The sequence below is a fragment of the Myxocyprinus asiaticus genome, chromosome 35 (genome assembly GCF_019703515.2).
Source record: "Myxocyprinus asiaticus isolate MX2 ecotype Aquarium Trade chromosome 35, UBuf_Myxa_2, whole genome shotgun sequence".
In the NCBI taxonomy this organism is placed as follows: domain Eukaryota; kingdom Metazoa; phylum Chordata; class Actinopteri; order Cypriniformes; family Catostomidae; genus Myxocyprinus; species Myxocyprinus asiaticus.
Window position 1 is genome coordinate 35,643,361 of NC_059378.1, and position 15,845 is coordinate 35,659,205.

Below are 15,845 nucleotides of genomic sequence, written 5' to 3' on the forward strand. Positions count from 1 at the left end.
ATTCACTTGCATTGTAAGGACCTACAGAGCTGAGATATTTTTCTAAAAATCTTTAGAAAAATGTGTTCTGCAGAAGTAAGAAAGTCATACCCATCTGGGATGGCATGAGTGCGAGTATATGATGAGAGAATTTTCATTTTTGGGTGAGCTATCCCTTTAAGTCACTATTATGGTGTTGTCTCCGTTAAATCTATTCATGTTAAATGTGTACAGGGAGCTTTAACTCACCATGGCAAATTGTTCTCCATGTTCTGACATGCACAGCATTTTAAGAGGTGGCATGCTTTAATTCAGTATACTAATCTGTGGATCGAATTGTTTACAAAAACTTAACTTGTGGCTTGCCCTGACTCGTTATAAAAGCATATATCTTAACATTTACATTGCTGATACCTGTGAGGAGGCATACATTACTGGAATGATTACAGAACATGGTTCAAATATGGACTTTGTATAAAAGATTTTGAGTGTTTTCTCTTTTAGTCCAAATGATTAACCTAGCTGTAGTAATGTTTGATTCTTGGTTCTTCTGAATTGATTGCTTTTAACAAATCGGTCGAACAGCACCTCAAATTTGATTCTGAACCAACTCATGCGATTTGGACATCTTTAGGTTAAAAATAGGTGTTGTGTTAATGAGCTGAGTATGGTGGTCCAGAGATGCACAACAAAACAAAAGTTCACAACACAAAGAAATCAAGCCACAATAAATAAATTAAGTTGTGGCTTAATTTATTTGTGTTGTGGTTTAATTTCGTTATGTTGTGACTTTATTTGTGTTGTGGTTTAATTTATTTGTGTTGTGGTTTAATTTATTGGTGTTGTAGTTTAATTCATTTGTGTTGTGGTTTAATTTATTTGTGTTGTGGTTTAATTCATTTGTGTTGTAGTTTAATTCATTTGTGTTGTGGCTTAATTTATTTGTGTTGTGGTTTAATTCATTTGTGTTGTAGTTTAATTCATTTGTGTTGTAGTTTAATTCATTTGTGTTGTGGTTTAATTTATTTGTGTTGTGGCTTAATTCATATGTGTTGTGGTTTAATTTATTTGTGTTGTGGCTTAATTTATTTGTGTTGTGGTTTAATTCATTTATTTGTGTTGTGGCTTAATTTATTTGTGTTGTGGTTTAATTCATTTGTGTTGTGGTTTAATTCATTTGTGTTGTGGTTTAATTTATTTGTGTTGTGGTTTAATTTATTTGTGTTGTGGCTTAATTCATTTGTGTTGTGGTTTAATTTATTTGTGTTGTGGTTTAATTCATTTGTGTTGTGGTTTAATTCATTTGTGTTGTGGCTTAAATCATTTGTGTTGTGGTTTAATTCATTTGTGTTGTGGTTTAATTCATTTGTGTTGTGGTTTAATTTATTGGTGTTGTAGTTTAATTCATTTGTGTTGTAGTTTAATTCATTTGTGTTGTGGCTTAATTTATTTGTGTTGTGGTTTAATTTATTTGTGTTGTGGTTTAATTCATTGGTGTTGTAGTTTAATTCATTGGTGTTGTGGTTTAATTCATTTGTGTTGTGGCTTACTTTATTTGTGTTGTGGTTTAATTTATTTGTGTTGTGGTTTAATTCATTTGTGTTGTGGCTTACTTTATTTGTGTTGTGGTTTAATTTATTTGTGTTGTGGTTTAATTCATTTGTGTTGTGGCTTACTTTATTTGTGTTGTGGTTTAATTTATTTGTGTTGTGGTTTAATTTATTTGTGTTGTGGCTTAATTCATTTGTGTTGTGGCTTAATTCATTTGTGTTGTGGTTTAATTCATTTGTGTTGTGGTTTAATTTATTTGTGTTGTGGCTTAATTTATTTGTGTTGTGGTTTAATTCATTTGTGTTGTGGTTTAATTCATTTGTGTTGTAGTTTAATTCATTTGTGTTGTGGCTTAATTTATTTGTGTTGTGGCTTAATTTATTTGTGTTGTGGTTTAATTCATTTATTTGTGTTGTGGCTTAATTTATTTGTGTTGTGGTTTAATTCATTTGTGTTGTGGTTTAATTTATTGGTGTTGTGGTTTAATTTATTTGTGTTGTGGTTTAATTCATTTGTGTTGTGGTTTAATTAATTTGTGTTGTAGTTTAATTAATTTGTGTTGTGGCTTAAATTATTTGTGTTGTGGTTTAATTTATTTGTGTTGTGGTTTAATTTATTTGTGTTGTGGTTTAATTTATTGGTGTTGTAGTTTAATTCATTTGTGTTGTGGCTTAATTTATTTGTGTTGTGGCTTAATTCATTTGTGTTGTGGCTTAATTCATTTATTTGTGTTGTGGCTTAATTTATTTGTGTTGTGGTTTAATTCATTTGTGTTGTGGTTTAATTTATTTGTGTTGTGGTTTAATTCATTTATTTGTGTTGTGGCTTAATTTATTTGTGTTGTGGTTTAATTCATTTATTTGTGTTGTGGCTTAATTTATTTGTGTTGTGGTTTAATTCATTTATTTGTGTTGTGGTTTAATTTATTGGTGTTGTAGTTTAATTCATTTGTGTTGTGGCTTAATTTATTTGTGTTGTGGCTTAATTCATTTGTGTTGTGGCTTAATTCATTTATTTGTGTTGTGGTTTAATTTATTTGTGTTGTGGTTTAATTCATTTGTGTTGTGGTTTAATTTATTTGTGTTGTGGTTTAATTCATTTATTTGTGTTGTGGCTTAATTTATTTGTGTTGTGGTTTAATTCATTTATTTGTGTTGTGGCTTAATTTATTTGTGTTGTGGTTTAATTTATTTGTGTTGTAGTTTAATTCATTTATGTTGTAGTTTAATTCATTTGTGTTGTGGTTTAATTCATTTATTTGTGTTATGGTTTAATTCATTTGTGTTGTGGTTTAATTTATTTGTGTTGTGGTTTAATTCATTTGTGTTGTGGTTTAATTCATTTGTGTTGTGGTTTAATTTATTTGTGTTGTGGTTTAATTCATTTATTTGTGTTGTGGCTTAATTTATTTGTGTTGTGGCTTAATTCATTTGTGTTGTGGTTTAATTTATTTGTGTTGTGGTTTAATTTATTTGTGTTGTGGTTTAATTCATTTATTTGTGTTGTGGCTTAATTTATTTGTGTTGTGGTTTAATTCATTTGTGTTGTGGTTTAATTTATTTGTGTTGTAGTTTAATTCATTTATGTTGTAGTTTAATTCATTTGTGTTGTGGTTTAATTCATTTATTTGTGTTATGGTTTAATTCATTTGTGTTGTGGTTTAATTTATTTGTGTTGTGGTTTAATTCATTTGTGTTGTGGTTTAATTCATTTGTGTTGTGGCTTAATTTATTTGTGTTGTGGTGTAATTCATTTGTGTTGTGGTTTAATTTATTTGTGTTGTAGTTTAATTCATTTATGTTGTAGTTTAATTTATTTGTGTTGTGGTTTAATTCATTTGTGTTGTGGTTTAATTTATTTGTGTTGTAGTTTAATTCATTTGTGTTGTGGTTTAATTCATTTGTGTTGTGGTTTAATTTATTTGTGTTGTAGTTTAATTCATTTATGTTGTAGTTTAATTCATTTGTGTTGTGGTTTAATTCATTTATTTGTGTTGTGGCTTAATTTATTTGTGTTGTGGTTTAATTCATTTATTTGTGTTGTGGCTTAATTTATTTGTGTTGTGGTTTAATTTATTTGTGTTGTAGTTTAATTCATTTATGTTGTAGTTTAATTCATTTGTGTTGTGGTTTAATTCATTTATTTGTGTTATGGTTTAATTCATTTGTGTTGTGGTTTAATTTATTTGTGTTGTGGTTTAATTCATTTGTGTTGTGGTTTAATTCATTTGTGTTGTGGTTTAATTTATTTGTGTTGTGGTTTAATTCATTTATTTGTGTTGTGGCTTAATTTATTTGTGTTGTGGCTTAATTCATTTGTGTTGTGGTTTAATTTATTTGTGTTGTGGTTTAATTTATTTGTGTTGTGGTTTAATTCATTTATTTGTGTTGTGGCTTAATTTATTTGTGTTGTGGTTTAATTCATTTGTGTTGTGGTTTAATTTATTTGTGTTGTAGTTTAATTCATTTATGTTGTAGTTTAATTCATTTGTGTTGTGGTTTAATTCATTTATTTGTGTTATGGTTTAATTCATTTGTGTTGTGGTTTAATTTATTTGTGTTGTGGTTTAATTCATTTGTGTTGTGGTTTAATTCATTTGTGTTGTGGCTTAATTTATTTGTGTTGTGGTGTAATTCATTTGTGTTGTGGTTTAATTTATTTGTGTTGTAGTTTAATTCATTTATGTTGTAGTTTAATTTATTTGTGTTGTGGTTTAATTCATTTGTGTTGTGGTTTAATTTATTTGTGTTGTAGTTTAATTCATTTGTGTTGTGGTGTAATTCATTTATTTGTGTTGTGGCTTAATTTATTTGTGTTGTAGTTTAATTTATTTGTGTTGTAGTTTAATTCATTTGTGTTGTGGTTTAATTCATTTGTGTTGTGGTTTAATTTATTTGTGTTGTAGTTTAATTCATTTATGTTGTAGTTTAATTCATTTGTGTTGTGGTTTAATTCATTTATTTGTGTTATGGTTTAATTCATTTGTGTTGTGGTTTAATTCATTTGTGTTGTGGTTTAATTCATTCATTTGTGTTGTGGCTTAATTCATTTGTGTTGTGGTTTAATTCATTTGTGTTGTGGTGTAATTCATTTATTTGTGTTGTGGTTTAATTTATTTTTGTTGTAGTTTAATTCATTTGTGTTGTAGTTTAATTCATTTATGTTGTGGTTTAATTCATTTGTGTTGTGGTTTAATTCATTTGTGTTGTGGCTTAATGTATTTGTGTTGTAGTTTAATTCATTTGTGTTGTAGTTTAATTCATTTATGTTGTGGTTTAATTCATTTGTGTTGTGATTTAATTCATTTATTTGTGTTGTGGTTTAATTCATTTGTGTTGTGGTTTAATTCATTTGTGTTGTGGCTTAATGTATTTGTGTTGTGTCATGATTTCTTTGTGCTGTGAACTTTTGTTTGCTTTTTAAATTTCGAACTGGGTCCAGTTCACTAATTTTGTGACAACCAGGCGCTAAACAACACTATTTAACCACATATTTAATCGCATTTAAACTCACGGTTGAGTGATGTGTGAAAACGAATCACTGAATCTTTCTTTTAAACTCTTCTATTAATTGAACAGTTCGAAAGAATCGATTCGCTTGATTGAGTAAGAATTGCCGATACTAATTAACCATATCCACTCTTATCTGTCTAACCACAAAATGTCCTCATAGTGCATTTTGTAGGCGGAGAATCTGATGTTGCAAAAATCCATTGGGATGTATCAAGTCTCGCTGTGGTAGGCGGGATTTAGAGGATTAAGGTGAGTCAGTATTGCCAAACCCCCGGCGGTCAGACGGAGGATTCAACCCACCCTGTCAGGTTCAGTCCCTCGGAGTAATTGTGAGTTTATGTTTGTTACTTTTGTCTGTTTTGTTCGCTCATATTACTGTTGATTTCGAGATATTTTACGTTTTAATGCAAGCGTTTATTATTAATGCGTTTATTTGTTGAAGAACCTGCCTCGCATACTCTAACTGTGCTTCAAAACCTAGTGAGCCACCTACCTAGACAGCATTTTTGGACACCACAGGCGCGTTCCGAGTCTCCTGAACGCTGCACGAGACTATGATCCTCACATTGCTGTCTAGGTAGGGTTTGAAACACGGCCTGCATTTCTGAGGAATACGTGGGATTTCAACAGTAAATATTGGAAGAGTTACACAGCAAGTTTTAAAAATGCCTTACCTTCACTGCTTATACAGTGTTCTTATTCGTGTAAATCCAAATGTTTAAGGTGAAACTTAGTTCCTAATGCAGTTCTAACTTGTGTTGAAACTTCTTCGTTTGGACAAACGTGCTGACCTCTTGATTTGATCGTAAACAGATAAGGCAAACAACTTCAGGCACAGATTGAGACATGGGTGAGACAGCTGGCAGAGAGCATGGGATTGTTACAAGATCTGCTGAGGTGAAATTCACTTTTCTTAAAGGTTTTTAATGGCGTTGATCTGATTTTGCAACGGTATGTTGGTTTTGAGATTAGATCTGTGGTGTGATTGTTTAAGGAATGCAGGAAATGTTGATGGTGGCTGTTCTCAGACCTTTGAGTCAATGTGTAGGATGGTGGCATCATGAACTTATTGTTTGCTTTTTTAACTAAGACTTCATATCTTCTCTATTTTTCTAGTATATTGGGTCATTTCCTGTAGATGACAGTTGTTTGGATGATCAAATTCAGCAGCTGCACACTCAGCTAAAGTCCCTAAAGGTAATTTGTGTGCTGTGGAAAGGTTCTAAAGTGTTATGTTTGCATCCTTTTTATAGTTGTTTACCATTACACTACACTGCCATTCACATTTTTTAACACACCTGACTCTATTTCTCATAATCTTAAAAAACTTTTGATTTAAGGGCTAAGGCTTGAATTAGTTTAAAAATAAATTGTGCCTGTGTATGAATTTCTGTAAACAATATCCTAAGCAAAGGGTGGCTACTTTGAAGAAGCTAAAATACAAGATGTTTTTATTTATTTACACTGGTGGCCAAAAGTTTGGAATAATGTACAGTTATGGAAAGAAATTGGTACTTTTATTCACCGACGTGGCATTCCACTGATCACAATGTATAGTGAGGATAATAATAATGTGATTTTCAGAACTTCTTAAACAACTACAAAGAGTTCTCATCAAAAAATCCTCCACCTACAGCAATGACAGCTTTGCAGATCCTTGGCATTCTAGCTGTCAGTTTGTGCAGATACTCGGGTGATATTTCACCCCACGCTTCCTGTAGCACTTACCATAGATGTGGCTGTCTTGTTGGGCACTTCTCAAGCACCTTACAGTCTAGCTGATCCCACAAAAGCTCAATGGGGTTAAGATCCATTACACACTTTTCCAATTATCTGTTGTCCAATGTCTGTGTTTCTTTGCCCACTCTAACCTTTTCTTTTAGATTTTCTGTTTCAAAAGTGGCTTTTTCTTTGCAATTCTTCCCATAAGGCCTGCACCCCTGAGTCTTCTCTTTACTGTTGTACATGAAACTGGTGTTGAGCGGGTAGAATTCAATGAAGCTGTCAGCTGAGGACATGTGAGGCGTCTATTTCTCAAACTAGAGACTCTGATGTACTTATCCTCTTGTTTAGTTGTACATCTGGCCCTCCACATCTCTTTCTGTCCTTGTTAGAGCCAGTTGTCCTTTGTCTTTGAAGACTGTAGTGTACACCTTTATATGAAATCTTCAGTTTTTTGGCAGTTTCAAGAACTGTATAGCCTTCATTCCTCAAAACAATGATGGACTGATGAGTTTCTAGAGAAAGCTGTTTCTTTTTTGCCATTTTTGACCTAATATTGACCTTAAGGCATGCCAGTCTATTGCATACTGTGGCAACTCAAACATAAACACAAAGACAATGTTAACCTTCATTTAACGAACCAAATAACTTTCAACTGTTTGATATAATGGCATGTGATTTTTCTAGTACCAAATCAGCAATTTAGCATGATTACTCAAGGTGTTGGAGTGATGGCTGCTGGAAATGGGGCCTGTCTAGATTTGATCAAAAATTCCTTTTTTTCAAATAGTGATGGTGCTGTTTTTTACATCAGTAATGTCCTATACTTTGTGATCAGTTAAATGCCACTTTGGTGAATTAAAGTACCAATTTCCTTCCGAAACAGCAAAATCTGTCCATTATTCCAAACTTTTGGCCGCCAGTGTATGTGTGTGTGTGTGTGTGTGTGTGTGTGTGTGTGTGTGTGTGTGTATATATATATATATATATATATATATATATATATATATATATATTTTTATATATTACATGTTTGGTTACTACATAATTACCATACTTCAATTGTGTTATTTCATCATTTGATGACTTCTAGTATTTTTAAAATGTGGGAAATGAGTTACTTTTTTTTTTATTTAATATTATAATACAGTGAGTGAGTCCGAACTTTTGACTGGTCGTGTAGATGAATTCTGATCATCTTTAATTGCAGAATTGCAGGAGCAAGCGAGCAGTTTCCTTAAAATTCTCTGTCAAAGGAGTCAAAGTTTATGATGAAGATGAAACGGTAAGATCAAGTGCTGTCTCAGCCTTTGATTTCTTCTCTGAATGTTTTTTTTTGTTGTTGTTGTTTTTTTTTAACATTCTCTCTGCTTTGTAAGTCATAAGGATAAACTTGTGTTTGGTATCTCCTTAGATGCTTCTCATGGCTCATGCCATGTGTCGAGTCTCGCTGTCCACCGCCCGTCCGTCTGATGCGCAGTTTGCCTTTGTCTCTCATAATCCTGGGGGTTCTGATGCCCAGCTCTACTGCCACGTCTTCAGAGCCAGACATGCCCGAGCTGTAAGTTCAAACATGACAAAACCCCTCAACCAAAAACCTTAGCAGTGTTTTAAATGGCTTGACTTACAAAGTATAACTTTAAATTGCACAAGTTATATTTTGCATGGCAGTTCTAGAATTAAGATTGTGGATTTATGTTTTTCCGCAGTTGCGATGTTTAGAATGGCAATACACACAAAAACCAAATTTACCTGCTAACTTTTTTTAATACACCCATAATTGTCTCCTAACTAAATTACAACTTTCACAGCAAGGATTTGAGTTTTGTTATGACTTTGGGTCGCTGTTTTGGATTGTTTTGTTTTTGGTTCTGGGTTGGTTTTTTGTTTTGTTTGATCTCTGTTGTGTTTTGTTCTATTTTGTTTCTGTCCTGTTTTATTTATGTTTTTTTTTTTTTTTGGGGGGGGGGGGGGTCTGTTTGATTTGGATGGTTTTTGGTTCTGTTTTTAATTAATATTTATTTTCTGTTTTTTGTTTTGTTTTTTCCCCCTAAATCAAGGCCCAGTTCCTGAATCTACTGCTTTGCCGGTGTTTCCAACTGTATTTTCTGGAGAAGCACCCAGAGGAAGCCCAGAATGAGTGTTCTGGGAAGATACCCTCTCGAACCCTATCTCTACTTCATCAGGGTTTCCCTCTCAGTGTTAGCGCCTTGGTGTCCTTCAGAAGGGCACCAACTCAAGGCCTCCTGCCAGGGGAAAAGGTACACGTTATCTAGAGTACATTGCTTTTAAGGCTTAACATAACTATGATTGCAAACAAAAAATGCTTTCATAAAAAATATACCTGCACGGTATATCAGTATGTGGCAAGCAGTCCATAGGGTTTAAATGATGAAACGTAAAGCTTCTATTTTTGTTAGATTCTTCACAAAAAAAAAATTATTAGTAAAGTTGTGTAAGTCGTTTTTTTAGGCTGAGACTACTGTTCTAGATGGATATGATTTGATATGAAATCGACAGGGTGTAACATATTTCCACAAATTATTTTCTACAGTTAAAAGTTTAAGTTGTATAAAAAAACCTGCAGTAGTCCTTTTTAAGATGCCAAATACCCATAGTTCTGAATATTTCAATAAATGGAATACTGTACTATTCTGCAAGATGCACATCCTTCATTTCCCTCAACAGGTTCTCTCAGAGCCAAATACAGAGCGTGTTAGCAGTCCTGAGGACGGTCCCACTTCCTCTCCCACTATAGTTCGTAAAATGGCGATCCGGACCAAAAAGCTGCGCTCTGGAGCGTACCGCTCTTTTACCTTTACTCCCCTCAAACAGCACCATCTGCAGGATAAACTGAGTGCTCCACAAGGTGGGATAAGTGTTCATAGAACACTGGCGAGAGTGAGAAAGTTTATTAGGTAATGCACATGTCTAGTTATGGTGTTTGGCTTAATTAAAATAAGAAAAAAGCTTGCATACTTCCTGCTTCCAAAAATATCTTTAATAAATAACCATGTGGTTAACGTTTCGACCCGCACAAGAATCTTCTTCAGAAGATTCGGAAGACTCTTGTGTGGGTCGAAACTTAACTATATGGTTATTTATTAAAGGTATTTTTTGGAGCAGGAAGAAAGTGTGCAAGCTCTTTTGATTTTAGACTATTTTTTGGACTCGGCACCTTACAAATATTACTTTGGGTTGCTTGTGTTTTTATAAATGGTTTAATTAAGACACAAAGGGTTAATATAAATTGATTATTTGCCTGTGGGATTTGGTGGCTGGTGAGCCTTGGAAAAAAGGTGGTGGGGATGTCTACATGTTTCTTCTAAGATTGGCAAAAAATGTTTATGCCAATCATTTGAAGTTTCCACAGTATTTATCACTGTGATTTTAATTTTGTGAAGTGTGTAATTTCTGTGCCACTAGTGCCATTCGTTTGATGCTGCTATAGTGAAACAGTAACTACACACTGCAGCATTAAATCTTTAGAATTAGAAGAGTTTTTTTTTTTTGTTTTGTTTGGTTGCATTTTCTCGGCCATCATAATGGTGATTGTGTGCAACTCTGAATGTTTTCTTTCAAATACTTTTCTAAATACTGAACTTGCGGTCTGTCCAAACTAGGATTCTGGACCTTTTGCCATTTTGAACATTGACATATCATTTCTGAGACCTATATGAACTTGATTCCTGTAGGAATCTAAGGAATCTTTTCTTTGTGTGAAACAGAAAAGGATCCGGAAAGTGCAAAAGCATGCAGGACTCGAGCACCCAGTTTGGCCGAGACAGAAGAAGCTCTGGCTCAAGCTGTATGGTGCTGGGCTGGCGTGTCTAGGTCAGTATTTATGAACTTTGATTGTGTTGTACTGGTATTAACTCAACAATGACCAAGATCTAATAAAGTGTGCTATTTTATGCTTTATATGGCTTTGATTTTTTTAAACCTAATATTTATACTTATAAATTAATAAATATTTTATTCTGTCATTTGAGTTGTCATATTGCATACAAACTGGGTTCATGCTATATCTTTGCAGCATATTAAATAATATCTCTCTTTTCCAATAAATACAAGGGGTTATATTTAATTTAACGTTTGTTTCAATCACAGTGATTGTAGCTCCATGCTACTGGCAGATGATGTCCTTGGTGCCTTCCTGCTGTGTCCCCATCCCAAAAAGCCCAATCGCGGGTCTCTTATAGTTCACTTTCCATCTGGTCTGGCAACCTATGCTATAAAGAATTCCAAAGGGAAATTCCTCCTTGAGGTGAGCAAAATGATTTAAAGGGATAGTTTACCCAGAAATGAAAATTCTGTCTTTATTTACTCACCCTAATTTTGCTTCAGATCCGTATGACATTCTTTCATCTGTGGAAAACAAAAGGAAAAAAAAAAATCTTTACACATAGGGCTGGGGGATATGGTGAAACACACTATATTGCCAAAAGTATTCGCTCACCCATCCAAATAATTGAATTCAGGTGTTCCAATCACTTCCATGGCCACAGGTGTATAAAATGAAGCACCTAGGCATGCAGACTGCTTCTACAAACATTTGTGAAAGAATGGGCCGCTCTCAGGAGCTCAGTGAATTCCAGTGTGGTACTGTGATAGGATACCACCTGTGCAACAAGTCCAGTCGTGAAATTTCCTCGCTACTAAATATTCCACAGTCAACTGTCAGTGGTATTATAACAAAGTGGAAGCGATTGGGAATGACAGCAACTCAGCCACGAAGTGGTAGGCCACGTAAAATGACAGAGCGGGGTCAGCGGATGCTGAGGCGCATAGTGCGCAGAGGTCGCCAACTTTCTGCAGAGTCAATCGCTACAGACCTCCAAAGTTCATGTGGCCTTCAGATTAGCTCAAGAACAGTGCATAGAGAGCTTCATGGAATGGGTTTCCATGGCTGAGCAGCTGCATCCAAGCCATACATCACCAAGTGCAATGCAAAGCGTCGGATGCAGTGGTGTAAAGCACGCCGCCACTGGACTCTAGAGCAGTGGAGACGCGTTCTCTGGAGTGACGAATCACGCTCCTCCATCTGGCAATCTGATGGACGAGTCTGGGTTTGGCGGTTGCCAGGAGAAAGGTACTTGTCTGACTGCATTGTGCCAACTGTGAAGTTTGGTGGAGGGGGGATTATGGTGTGGGGTTGTTTTTCAGGAGCTGGGCTTGGCCCCTTAGTTCCAGTGAAAGGAACTCTGAATGCTTCAGCATACCAAGAGATTTTGGACAATTTCATGCTCCCAACTTTGTGGGAACAGTTTGGGGATGGCCCCTTCCTGTTCCAACATGACTGCGCACCAGTACACAAAGCAAGGTCCATAAAGACATGGATGAGCGAGTTTGGTGTGGAAGAACTTGACTGGCCTGCACAGAGTCCTGACCTCAACCTGACAGAGCACCTTTGGGATGAATTAGAGCGAAGACTGCGAGCCAGGCCTTCTCGTCCAACATCAGTGTCTGACCTCACAAATGCGCTTCTGGAAGAATGGTCAAAAATTCCCATAAACACACTCTTAAACCTTGTGGAAAGCCTTCCCAGAAGAGTTGAAGCTGTTATAGTGCAAAGGGTGGGCCGACGTCATATTAAACCCTATGGATTAAGAATGGGATGTCACTTAAGTTCATATGCGTCTAAAGGCAGATGAGCGAATACTTTTGGCAATATAGTGTATATTGTGCAGATATACATCATGTTTTTCCATTATTCAGCAAATCCAATGATATTCATGTTGCGTTTGGTGCATTAGCACTAAATATGCTTCTCATTTGACACGCGCATTTGTGTATCACGTGAGTGATATTTGTGCTCCAGAGACAGGAGAGTGCTGAGCGGGACCCCAAAATCGCGGCGCAGACCACAAAACTTGCAAGACCCATTTGCATTTGAGGTTTTTTTTTTTAACGTTCTTAAAGTGCTATGGAGGAAGTTAATCAGCTAGACAACCCAGCGCTCTTACAGCTACAACACTGTGTCATGCACCAAAATAAAGGGTTTTTAAACTACACATCACGCTTACTAAAATTCTGTTCAAATGATGTTAGATATCTGGAAACAAACCAGCCATGTTTGCTTTCAGATATTCTCTATATAGATCATTAAGAGCCTATAAGTGTTTATTTTCAATGGATTTATTAATGTAATTATTATTTTACTTTGTTGCATTGCTTTAAGATGTTGAGTTTCTTGAGGAAAGTTTATAATACAAAATAGAATTACATTTAATTCATAAAGTGTGCACACACTGATCGCTGTACTTGCTGTATGTGCGCAGCTGCATGAGGCTAATGAGCTGAGCACATTAAATTTACTGCGCTCTAGATTCACTGATTGCACATTGGCATAATTCCACATATGCTTGGCCGCAAAAGGATACTATCCAAATCTACAGTAACCTCTTAACACCGGGTTGTGGACAGAAGAGTGTTTTCCTGCAGTGTTCTGCCAAAATAAAAGCTTCCACCAAAGGAAAGGCTTAAGGACCGCACAGCAATGCGGCATGCAAGTTAAAAAATGATTGCATAAATATGGTACTGTTTCATAACTATTATTATTAATATACAGAATATATTTTGATAATTTCTTAACTTAATATGAACTTATTATTGGAATTGCTAATATAAATTTTTTTATTTTTATTTTTTTTATTTTTTTTCACATTTAGAATAATAGTAAAGTCATCAAAACTATGGAATAACATAAATGGAACTATGGGAATTATGTTGTGACTAAACAAAATCCAAAATAAATCAAAACTGTGTTATATTTTAGCATCTTCAAAGTAGTCACCCTTTGCCTAGAATTTGTAGACATGTACTCTTGACATTTTCTCAACCAACTTCTTGAGGGATGCTTTTTAAACAGTATTGAAAGTGTTCCCATCTATGTTGGGCACTTATTGGCTGCTTTTCTTTAATATTTGTTCCAAGTCATCAATTTAAAAAAAATAAAAGTTTATTTTTTTTTTTTATATATAATGAAATAAATTAATATGGTGGCACAATTATATTTTTGTCTACAAAACTAATTTCAAAAATTTAAGCATATGCCTTCAGATCAAAAGATTTTTAAGATCATGAGAAACATTTCAGTCAAGTTTTTCAAACGTTTTGACCGGTTGTGTGTGTCTAATATATATAATAAAATTATTTTTTTTTTTTTGTAACTTGAGAGCCCAGAGTCACTATTCACTTACATTATATGGGGAAAAGTTGTGTGCACAAAAAAAAAAAAAAAAGGTCAGTCATATAGGTTTTGAGCAACATTAGGGTGAGTAAATGACATAATTCAAAATGTTATATGGACTAATCATTTAAATTAACATTTAGGGTTTTCTTACTCTGTTTGTTGGAAGTACAATGTTGTTTTATCTTGTACAGAAATGCCACAATAAGTTTGAAAGCCTAGCTGCTTTGATTGAGCACTACACTGAGTTCAGTGAAGAGCTGGAATGTTCTCTGAGCAGTGCCCGTGTCAACCACTGCTATGATTGGGAGGAAACTGTAAACAAGAGCTCACATTCACAACAGGACAGCAAGAAAGGCACATTTAAAAACCAAAGTTGGGTATGAATCCTGTCTTTCCCCCAATGTGGTTACTACCATTTTTTTTTAATAACCACTTTTATTATTATTTAAATTTTTAAAGATTCAATAGCTGCTGGCATTGGTAAAGCTTCCTAACTAGGATCTTCAGACACTGGCACCCCTTTTTTTTTTTTTTTTTTTTTTTTTTTTTTCTATAGACACTGTTGTTTTGCCTGTTGGCAATAACCTCAACTCACCTTGAGCAATTGAGTTGTGTAAATTTTTTTTGTTTTTTTGGAAATAAGCACATATTGGGATTAGCATGTTGATGTCATCTTTTAAATGTATACTCGACAAGTTTAGCAAAGGCAGACTATATCTTTTGTATGTACCCTGTATTATGTCGTAACTTGTATTATCTTGAAATAATTTGTCTTAACCCTGTGCACCTATAAGGGAGCTGTATATATTGGTCTTGTGGGTTGTATATATTGGCCTTTTGGGTTTTTTTGCCACCAGTTGAAAGAACTTAAGTTATAACCTCAAATTCTAAAAACTTTCACTATCCGGTTAATTGATTTTGTCATTGACTGGCTTTGGTACCTTAAATGTTTTCTACTTCTTAAATGCACTTTGTCTCTCTTGAATACAACTATTGCCTTTGCACCAATGTATATTATTTGTCTTGCCTCTTTGCATAAACTTTTTTTTACAATCATGTTTGTCTGGTGTTCTTTCAGACATAATTCTTTTGAAGTGGCATAGGAAAAATTAATTAGTAGGACATAGTCATTTCTGTGAATCTCAAGAAAACACATCAAGAACATGGTAACATTTCACCCCAAAATAAAATGTAATTACTCCCATTACCATAATGCCAAACAGTTGACAAAAATTGTGTATTTAATGATTGAAATATTAAATAATATTATTTATACATAATGGTAGTATGTTGAATTTTAATGTAATTTTTATTTTAATATAATAATAATAATAATAAAATAAAAAAAAACACATTGTGTCCAGAAAGGATGATTTTTCATTACTGTAGCTACAAGTGTAATGAGATTTAAAAAAAAAAAAACTTTTTTTTTTTTTTTATTACAAAAGCATTTTGGTTACTCTCATAATCTTGGTTCCCTGAAAGGAGTGATGAGACGCTGCGTCAGAAGCTGATGCTATGGGAGCACCTCCCAGGGGACGTTGATTTTGAAACCCTTTACCATCACGGCAATTTGATTGGCTGGAGACGCTTGGTGCTCCAACTATGTCATCGTGGGCATTTAAGCCAGAGCTCAGTGCCACATCATTAGGATTTTCCGACAGAAGGGAAGGAGAGTGTATTTCTTGTCCCATAACGTTGAAAAATCATTAGCTACAGCTACGCAACGTCTCGTTCCCTCCTTTCAGTGCACCAAGGTTATGCGAGTAACTGGGACATTCCCTTTCAAGATGGTAAATTTTATGCTGCATCAGAAGCTGACGCTATGAGAGCAGTATAACGTAATGCCTGTTAGTCAACAGGGTAGTAAAATCTATTGCTGTAAC

The 15,845-nt window shown here is 34.3% G+C and overlaps 1 protein-coding gene across 6 annotated transcripts; it reads left to right on the forward strand.

Annotated features, from left to right (window-relative positions):
* The first annotated feature begins 4,839 nt into the window (after window positions 1-4,839).
* Window positions 4,840-15,157, forward strand: LOC127426093 (SH2 domain-containing protein 5-like). Of its 6 annotated transcripts, none has more exons than XM_051672612.1 (10): window positions 4,840-5,671; window positions 5,856-5,939; window positions 6,159-6,239; window positions 7,975-8,049; window positions 8,179-8,325; window positions 8,825-9,025; window positions 9,453-9,633; window positions 10,493-10,598; window positions 10,875-11,031; window positions 14,151-15,157. In XM_051672612.1, the coding sequence occupies exons 2-10, from the start codon at window positions 5,889-5,891 to the stop codon at window positions 14,340-14,342; spliced, it is 1,191 nt and encodes a 396-aa protein (XP_051528572.1). In that variant the 5' UTR covers window positions 4,840-5,671; window positions 5,856-5,888; the 3' UTR covers window positions 14,343-15,157. The 6 variants fall into 6 exon arrangements, with proteins under 6 accessions (XP_051528572.1, XP_051528573.1, XP_051528570.1 ...); XM_051672613.1 differs by having other exon boundaries at window positions 4,840-5,619; XM_051672610.1 differs by having other exon boundaries at window positions 4,841-5,765.
* Window positions 15,158-15,845: the final 688 nt, after the last annotated feature.